We start from the raw sequence: 9,862 nt of genomic DNA, 5'->3' as shown, positions 1-9,862 counted from the left end.
TGCCCTCTGACTTTCAGGGTCTCCTTTGCCTTGCAGTTCTCCTGCTACAATTTCGAAGCCTTTCACAGCCTTGGCTGCTTGTATTTGTGACTGAAGGGATTTCCCACTCATGGCCAAGACTCATCTCTTCTCCAGACCTGAGAATCTGAGCAGCCCTGGTTCAAACTCTTGGTTCTTAGGGTTCTTCTCTGGCCCCTCTTTCAGTCTCTCAGCTTCCTCTTGCGCCCCATAAACGGGGTTGCATCCTCCCATCTGCTCGATGAAAATGACCCTCAGCTTTGTGTTTCTAACTTAATGTTTCTCCTGAACTCAGTTTCAGTCGTGCCTTCCCCCCTCCGCCTTCCTCACGAGTAAGCAGCACCACAGTGCGGCTACTCCAGCCAATGCTTTGATCACACCCTTTCTCTCACCTCTCATACGCAGCCCAGCTGCAAAGCCCTACTGGTTCTCTCAAATGTGTCGGTGATCGACTCACATCTGACTCTCCATCTCCGTCTCCTCTGCCATCAGCACCGTCCAGGTCACCCCCACCCACTGAGGCTTGAAGCGTCCTCCTCACCCGTCTCCCCATTTCCCCTCCCGCTCCCCCACGACCTGCTCTCCAAGGAAGCCGCTTGTCTTCTACAAATTCATCCACAGGTATTTTCTCTGCCTTGGTCACCACTGTACCCTCCCCATCCTGGTCAGTGCCCAGAATATTAGAAGGTGCTCAGCAAATAATTAATTAACCGCAGGACTCTGAGATCTAGATTTCTCACCCACGCCTCAATCATAATAGGTCCAAAGCTAAAGTATTTTCTTCCCCAAAGTTTCAACTTTAAATATTATCTGCATTCTTAGTCACCTAGACATAAAACCTTAGGAGCCTTTTACTACTCTCACATAAATTCAATGTTTAGTATTAAGTCACCAAGGATTTTACTTCCACAATTTCCCTCATATCCGTTTCCCTTGTTTCAGCCATCATGGCCTCTTACTGCTCACTCCCTCACTGCTCACAGACCGAGCCTCCTGCGTGCATCCTGACACATCAGTGTTTCTAAACCGCAGCTGGTGAAAAACAACAGAACTGCTCTGGCTCTTTCTTTTACTGCAGGGCACTTCACCTGGCATTCAAGGCTCTCCAAAGGCTCATCTTCTGTTTTACTCCTACCCACACCTTACGTTCTAATCAGACAGGACTATTTGCCGTTCATCTGGACAAGCTTGCTTCTCCCCCTCCTCCCCGCCCCACAATGTCTTTTCGTCCCCAGTTACTATTGTCTGGCACATAATGGCTCAGTAAAGTGTGCTGAGTGCCTTCTTGTCGAAAGCCTGCTCTTTCTAAACAGTTCACCTGAAACACCACTTTCTTCATGAAGATCTCCTCACGTGCCTTCATCCAAAGGTCTTTCTCCCCTTCTTTTCTAGGCCTTACGGCACTCAGCCCTTCCACTGCGGGGTCCACGGTCACTCCTCTGTGAGGCTGAAAGCTAGCAGAATGTTTCTGTCTTTGCTTTTGTACTACTGCAGTATCTAACACAATGCCCTGCACACAGTATTCTATAAATATTTGACTTTTAACTTCTGTAACTCTAAGTCTGGAGTTCCACTTTCTACTTCTCTGTGGATTCTTTCCTTGTTGAAGAAAAAACACTTCCCCCCATTAGCATAGTAATATTTATCAGATTACAGTTATTCAGTCCCTATGCCCGAGGGAGAGGCCCACAGCAGCGTCTCCCCTCGATCTGCCAAACAAAATGTCAGGCTACTCCTTGCTCTGAAAGTCTTCAACCAAGGAGCAAAGGCACATGACTAGGAGAGTAAAATAATAAAACAGGAAGGATTATAAAAATAATTTTAGAATATCCAGCCTAACACAAATGCTGAGCTTTCCAGAGCAGATTCAGCCCATAAACCAGTGCACAGAGCAGAGCAGGTACTCAGACCACAGCGTCTGAGATTCCTCGGTAAAAGCAGAGAACACGCAGGGCCACGATTACACCCGCCCAGGGTGCACAGCACTGAGCTGGCATTTGTAAGGGGTAATATGTATCTTCCATTTCAGATTCCAGAGAGAAGTTGCTGGGGGCAGGAGGGCAGTGCTAAGATCCGTTCCAAGGGCTCGGCCAGGCCCTAACTGGACAAGGCTGAGGGAGGGAAGTCCTGTGAGCCTTAACATGGGAGTCTGTGCGGGCTGGTGCAACCGACTCAGAGAGCTGAGGGAGAAGGAGAAACTTTCAAAGTAGCCACTGGAAAGAGAACGTGGGCCCAGGGGCCTCCCAGCTTCTCCTTTCCCCACCCTTCCCCATCGCCTGCCCCCAAACGACGACCCCACCAGTCGCCCGGGAGAATTGGCTAGACGCTCCTTCCCATTTTCAGACTGACCTTTCAAACTCAAATCTCAGATGTCCCCCTTCATTTCTTCCCACACAACCCAAAGGATTTGTAGTCTAGGAAACCAAAGAATAGTTTCATCAATAAATCAATTTATTTAAAAGAATATGTTACAATTAATTACACTAAGTGACATTACCAAACAATTTTAGAGTGGTTAGCTCTAGAACAAGGAATGAAAGAAACACTGTTAAGCCATTATGTGTTGGTGTATTTTCTCTTCACATTTCTTAAATCACAAATAAAAAATACAAGATACTGCAGTGAAAATACAATTAGAGTTTCTCTCAAATAAATTAAAAGTGTGCATGACCTGGGGAAAACTGAAGCCCAGCTCACCGGCTTAAAAAGGGGGCATGATATAAAACTGGTGTCCAAGTTTAGCAGTTGGCCAAGTGCCTCCACCCTGTATCACTCCCCTCTTGGATTCTGTTCTCCCTCCGAGCCCTAAGCTTCCCACACACCCTAGATTTGCACTGAGGAGTGAGCTGACGCAGTCCTGTACAAGTGAGGCCTGGCATGACGCGCTCAGGTTTAGGGGAAGAGGAAGGTAGAAGGTGGAGCTGGAAGATGGGGAGTCAAAGAAGCACCTCCATTGCTTCTGCTCTCTCTCGGAGTGTTCGTCAACATAACCTTCCCTCCAAAGGAAGCTAATGTGACACAATGAATCTGGAAGGAACCTAGCAGTATGTTGGGGTCCAAAAGAACAAATAGTTTCTACAGCTGAAGCAATCCAGCCAGAGAACACGAGGGAGAGAAGGGAGGGCACAGTTGTCCCTCCAGGTCACCCAGGGAGCAGTCCCCTTTAAGAAAACTGCCTTTTAGAGCCAGGCCCCTAAGCTGGCAAATTCTGAAACTGAGAGAGGTGTCACCTCCTGTTAGTGGCCTACACTGCTGCTCCCAGCATTGGGTTTGGGGCTACAAGAGGGGACGACCCAAAGCTACTGGCCTGGGTAACTAAAGGGTGAAACCAGATGGGCCAGGCCTGGGGATGTTGAACATTTATCTAATTCCGCCCTGAGAGCTCTGTCCAGGCCCAGGAGCTGCCCTGGGCACCCACCTGTGCCGAGCTCAGGCCTAGCTCAAGGGGAGGGCACAAAAACGGAGAGAAGAATAAAAATGTAAAGAGCAGAAAACCCAAAGCAGGGCTCTACCTGCAGGGGTAGGTTTCTCAGGGCCCCCCCCTTTTTTCCTGATCCATAAAAATCTCTGAACCTTTACCAAAGAAGTTAGAAAAGTCTTCGTCGTGAAGGGAAGGACCACAGGAGACCGGGAAGACCCTGCTGGGGCAGAGCAGGGGAGAAGGAGAGCCCCTCCATTTCTCAAAGACAAACTGCAAACGAAGACTGAGTAGAAGCCTCCCTGGGCAGAACCCAGGGCTGAGAAGGCAGTAGGGATGCGAGAAAGGAAGCACAGACAAGGGGGAAGGGGCACCGCACTAACGCCGCTTCCTGCAAAGAAGAGCCTGACCCTACGAGCCCCACAGCCCCGAGCTTGGCCTCCGGCGCAGGGCACAGGGCCGTTGGTGGGAGAGAAGCAGGTACTGTCCGCCAGGGTTTCCCGCCTTCTCCCTTCTCACTGTAGCTGGGGGCTTGGTTAGTGGTACAGCCACTAACAAGTACGGGCTGTTCCCAGACAGATTCTGCCGGTAGGCTAACCACCCACAGGCCCCTCACTGATCTCCAAGCACCCAGTGAGTTCCGGGTCAGCACAGGATCGGAGCAGCCTCTGTCCGCGCTGAGGGTATCCTTGCTACTCTCGCATCAGAGGCCAGCACCTGGGTTTCCCTTGGGCTCCTGGATTTGCTCATTCCTCTCCCACTCTGAGGGAATAGGAGCAAACTGCTGCTATTTTTAAAGTTTGAACAAAGCTGGTGCCAAACGTCTCTTCAGCATCTTGGAGAGGGCAATCAATCTATCTTCTTTCCAGGGCCCTTTGGCTCCCTGTTAAATTCATTTAAGTCAGAAGTTAATTCTGTGTCAAAGCCTCCGAATCAGAGATCACTCTATGCAGCTTTCAACACTCGGCATTCTTACGTTTTGCACTCTGATTCCACCGGGATTTGGAGAAGGGGAGGGAAGACAGGATGTCCTATATGATCCCACACCCCCTGGGGCAAGCGACTGCCAGGACGACAGAGTGAGAAAAAGAAAGTGGCCTCACGATGATCTGCCAAAACAAGTTACAAAAACAGAAACGTCAAACCACTCCAACACTGCTCAGTGGAGTTGACTAAAACCAACTACGGTTGCCTCCCAGTTAGACAAAGTAAGACATCACCCTATGGAGGTTTCTGTTTAGAAGGAAAAAAGAAAAGAAGACTCAAAAATGTGTCTCAGATGCATCAGAGCCTGACTTAGAGCTCCCACTTAGAGCCTGACTCCAGCTCTTTGGAGCCTAGGGGTTGCCCCACCACCGTCAGCCCTGGCCCCAGACCCTGGGATGTAGCTCTTGGGTCTCACAAGGTCTAAATGCAAAGTCAGATGAGAAGTTCTTTGAGGGACAAAAAAGTTTTCCTTCAGTCTCCTTTTAACTAAAAGCTGAGATCCAACCCAAATCAACCACACTCCTACTACTCCTTCCTGAGTCCTCAGCTGGCTCGGATGGGCTCTGGTTTGGTCGGCACAGACCACTGACCCATTGCAAGTTTCCCCAAGGCCTTGCAGATGTCGGCAGATCCCTCCCCAACACAGCTGTTCACGGAAGTCGCAGAGAATGTAATAGTTATGGGTGGTTACTGGTCAGGAATGGAGCGGGGAAAAGCTTATGTACACAGGGCATTTCTTCCTTCCTTCTCCCTATGCAAGTCCAGTCGTCGTGCCTAAAGGTATCAGCTGTAACTCTGGTCCCAGGCACTATCCCTGCCTCAGAAATGGCAGGGAAATGAGAAATCACAACCACAAAGTGTTTCAGGTTCCTGTGGCATCAACCTCCCGAGCCCACCCTCCCCGTCGCTCTAGGCCAGCTGCAGGAAAGCAAACAAGGGGCCCTCAGGAAGCAGGAAGAGAGAGAGAGACGGGCCAGGAAAGCTGTTTTGGAATCAAGAGACCACACTCCGTGCTTAGACTCTCCCTGCAGATCTGCAGCCTTGCTGTCCTTGAGAAACACACCTCTTTCTCCTCCCCAGCAGCCTCTTGGAAGATAAAGAAACTATGCTCCTTGCTCCTCAGACTCTGTGGCAACCCATGATCCAGAATCTTCACTCGATACAAAAAAAGGGAGAAAAACCCAAGTAGGTTGTAAACTTTTCGAGTCCTTCATGAGGAGAGGTATTTTCCCTGTAAATTTTTTTTTCCTTTTTAAAGTTTGTTTCAAAATAAAGAGAGCAAGAGAGAAGTCATGAATTCTAGTGAAAGGTGTGTAAAAACACAAGCTAAAAAAGGTACTGCCATCAATATGAAATTTAAAAAGAAATATATATATGTATATACGTGCAGCTAATTTGTGTATATATAATTTTTACATACATACATATATATGTCTGAACAGTGCAAATGGATGGAGTTCATAGTTCCAGTTTTAAAAATATAGCACAAGGAGAGCGTGTTGGTGCGAGGCCCAGGCGCGAGGACAGAGCCGCCGCCGGCGCGCTGGCTGGGCTCCTTTCTCTTCCTGTCTTAACTCAGGTGGCGCCTGGCGCTGACCAGCCTGTGGTTCTCTACCAGCTCAATTCCAGAGACATGACATTCAGGGGATTATTAATCATATTTAGTTTAGGGCTTTTGAGTATAATGACTTTTTTCCTTTTTCTCTTCTTTTGTGTTAATGGTTACTCTGTCTGACATGGGAGACGAACAGGGTAAGAGGATGAGGGTGAAGAGAAGGGAAGAGAATAACGAAAGGCTAGGTGGCCACGTCCCTCTGCTGTGACCTCGCCATCTGGAAAATGTTCTGAAAGGAAAAACAGAAGAGTTACTGGGAAGCCTCCGGTGTCCACATCTCCTCCCATCCAGAGACAACGCCTCACAGGGGAAATGTGCGACTGCATGACTCGCTCTGACTGGCCTCTTCACCTGATCAAATGTCCCGCCGAGAATCACAGCCTTTGAGGACCTAGGATATCAATTACTCGGTTCGGCCTTCCCCTCTTACAGGGGAGAAAAGATGAGAAACCTGAGAGCCAGGGAAGCTGATTTGCCCAAAATCACAGAGAGGAAAAAAAGCCGGGAGAGAACCCAGGTCTGATTCCCGAGCCCAGTGTTCTTTCTACTACATCAAGAATATAAATTTTCATGTTCCTGACTTTACATTCTGAACGTCAGAAACATTTTCTTTGAGAGTAAGTAGCTAATTATTCAGAATCTTCTAAACTCGGCTCCCGCACTGGCATATACCGACAGCAGGAAAGCAGCAGCAAACACGCCTCACACACGCACACTCGCGGTTAGCCCAGACACCTCCTTCATGACTCATCTGGTCAGAAAGGCTAAAACCGAGGACAGCTGCCCTTCTGGGTCAGGAACAACATGGAGGGAGATTTGATTAAAAAAACAGGCTGAGGAGGGTCCACGGAGTCATGAGACGGAACAGCCTGCAGCCAAGAGCCACCCTCTAGACCAGCAGCAGCAGGGCTTTTTTGACCAGTTTAGCATCCAAGGCTAATGACCTCTCTGGAAGAGTCTCCTGGCTCACATAGGATAACTGGTCTCAACTAATATTCCTCGAAAAATGGAGGTGAGAGAGTCCCAGGTATTTGGCTACAGGACTATAAATTTAAAAACAAAGATGAAAAAGTCAATTCAAGATTATTTAGAAATTACCTCTTTTCTCCACTTGAGCTCGCAGAACACCCTCTCGAAGCACTCATGCATGTAATTGAACTGGAAAAAAAAAGGACCATACTCAATGACTTTTTAAGACCAGACACCACAGGACCCGCCTTTGAACTCAAGCCCCAGTCACTCCACCTTTCAAACTTGCTCAGCCTAGAGAAAAGCCTTAACAAGCCCCATAAAAATCCAGGCCTGGCTCATCTGCTATTCTCTGGCTCCTTCTAGTGGTAATTGTGAGTCAGGAGGGATGTGAAATTGGCAATCCTACCCAGGCCTGAGCAAAAAAAAAGACAGGAAGAACCTGGGGCTCTGGGATTCAGACAGGTTCTGATCTCAAGACAACCGCCATCTGCACAGCAATCTCCCCTTGTGCATTTAGCTTACGGAGAACTTTAAGCCCAATCTACTTTCCCCAAACATGCTTCCCCATCCACCACTCACATATGGGGTGAAGATTTTAACCCATCGAGGCTTCTTCTCTCCTCGTGCATATTCAAAACAGAAGGCCATTCCTTCTTCATCTGTATCCCACCGCTGCATCTCATCCCATTCAAATGCTATTACCTGGTTCTAAACAACCGAGAACAAGAGCACACATGTGAGAACGCTGGGAGCTTAGATAGGATGGCTCTGAACCAGGCAGCAGAAAAGAAATGAGTACAGACGTCTACATCATTTCAGGGAAAACACTGTGACAGAAGAAGAAAAGTCAGTGTAAGCAGCCAGTCAGGGTGAGGAACAGTGCGGATCCAGTGCCTGTTTACCTACTCCAGTCAAAACAGTTTTGATTTCATTTCCCCCCCCAAGTAGGAACTAAAACATAGCAAGTTGAGTATCAAAGTCTCCCCAGTGCTCCTGGCCCAGCCCCCCGACTTCCCAGATGGATGCATGCTACACGAACTCTCACCTCCAGCTGTCCCTCCTCAGTGCAGGCATGCAGTTTAAAGTGCGTAATGCTGATGGCTGTGATTACATGCCCCTTCCTCCTGGAGTCGCAGGCACAGTGCGGGAAGATGATTTCATTGTAGCCCTCGCAGGTCCTTAGCATGTTGAGGTACTAGACGAAAAGAGGAAAGGGACAGTGTTGCTACGGAACTAAACCGCCGTCAAGAGCTGCTGAGACGACACAAAAGAAAAGCGAGTCCTCTCACTCAGCAGCCTGAAGACCTTGATGCTCGCCTCGCATCCATCACTTACATTGCGACAGGGCTCTTGAGACGATTCTGTACCCTACTTCTAGCTTCCACCTCCATACTTCCAATCCTGCTCGTTTTTTCTACTTAAAAACGATATATGGGGGAGGTTACAGCTCAGTGGTAGAATGCATGCCTGGCATGCACAAGGTCCTGGGTTCAATCACCAGTACCTCCATTAAAAAAAAAAAAGTAAATAAACCTAATTACCTCCCACTGCAAAAAAAAAAAAAAAATATATATATATATATATATAAATGAAGCCAGAAGAGACACTACAACCAAGACTCCTAGGACTAGAGAAAACTCCAAATGCCACTCAGTCCAGCCCTCTACTTCACTGTACCTAAGGGGTAGAAACTGAACCTATCCTTATAACTAAGAAAAGTGAGCTAGTGTCTCGCATGTATTCCCTAATCAAAAGTTAGAATGACCTCAGTGATGAGGACTGAGCTACTCCAAATCTCAGATTCATAAAATGTTTACGCTGAAGGAAACTTGAAAAGTCAGTCATTTTATAGAAACTCAGAGCCTTTCTCTATTACCAACCAGTCCCCATTCAGCCCCACTGTCCCCTGGGTCTACAGCATGTATGTCTCCTTAAAAGCATCTGGACCAAAATCAAGAGTCATTTATGACCCTCACAGGTACAATGCTACTAGACTAACCCAGAGAGTTCTCTGAACTACTGACTCTCAGACTGCCCTGGGCTTGAATCCTGGCCCCACCACTTCCTAACCACATAACCTTGGAAGCAAGTTATTTGAACTCAAGCAGATTACTAAACCCTAGGAGCCTGAGTTTCTTCTTCTGTAAAAAGGGAAATAATAATAATAGCACCTATACCACACAGTTATCTGTAAGCTTTAAAAATATCCAGCATGGTACTTAGTACATAATTAAGTATTCAATAAATGACAGCTGTGAACAGTAATTTTAAAGGCTCCATTAAGGTAAAGTGTTATCGGGGACACTTCAGGTTTTCAGAGATTCTCAGGTCAGGTTGCATTTCTCAGCTTTAAGTGGGCAATCTCTACATTCCTGGATTTGCCTAAAGCATAGAGAAGAAATGCTTAAAATTGTACATACACACAGAATTTCCAAAAGGAAAGGGAATATTTGTTTTCAAACATATTAGCATAAGGATGTAGCTATATTATTTCAAACATAAACTTATCCTGTCTACTCTCCTTTCATATTAAATTTTGAGTAGCTAAATACATATCCTAAATTACCTCCTGTGATTGGCACACCACTCAGACGATGGCCCACCTTAGGCAAGAGAAGAGGACAGGTACGGCTTGGGATAGTTTATAAATGTTCGATATTCAACAAGATAGGTAAAGTCAAAAACAGGACAGTTATTAAAGCAGAGACACAGCACTTAACAGAGCAGAACTATGCAAGGGTTCTGCATCCGAGCTGTCCAATATGGCAGCTGCTAGCCACGTATGGCTATTCAACACTTGAAATGTGCAAGTGCATCTGATGAATTAAATTTTAAATTTTATTTAAGTTAAA

The 9,862-nt window shown here is 47.1% G+C and overlaps 1 protein-coding gene across 2 annotated transcripts in view; it reads right to left on the bottom strand.

Moving 5' to 3' along the window:
* Window positions 1-2,448: 2,448 nt before the first annotated feature.
* The window catches only part of SNX27 (sorting nexin 27), a 51,964-nt gene continuing 44,550 nt past the window's right edge, over window positions 2,449-9,862 (bottom strand). For both annotated transcript variants that reach the window (XM_074349423.1, XM_074349424.1), the window contains 4 exons: window positions 8,056-8,205; window positions 7,590-7,718; window positions 7,137-7,196; window positions 2,449-6,267 (listed from right to left, as the gene is read on the bottom strand). In XM_074349423.1, the coding sequence (XP_074205524.1) occupies window positions 6,220-6,267; window positions 7,137-7,196; window positions 7,590-7,718; window positions 8,056-8,205 (387 nt within the window). In that variant the 3' untranslated portion in view covers window positions 2,449-6,219. The remainder of the gene's footprint in view (window positions 6,268-7,136; window positions 7,197-7,589; window positions 7,719-8,055; window positions 8,206-9,862) is intronic.

This window comes from Camelus bactrianus, chromosome 21 (genome assembly GCF_048773025.1).
Source record: "Camelus bactrianus isolate YW-2024 breed Bactrian camel chromosome 21, ASM4877302v1, whole genome shotgun sequence".
In the NCBI taxonomy this organism is placed as follows: domain Eukaryota; kingdom Metazoa; phylum Chordata; class Mammalia; order Artiodactyla; family Camelidae; genus Camelus; species Camelus bactrianus.
The sequence above is the reverse complement of the archived record's forward strand: the minus strand, read 5'-3'. Positions and strand labels throughout refer to the sequence as shown.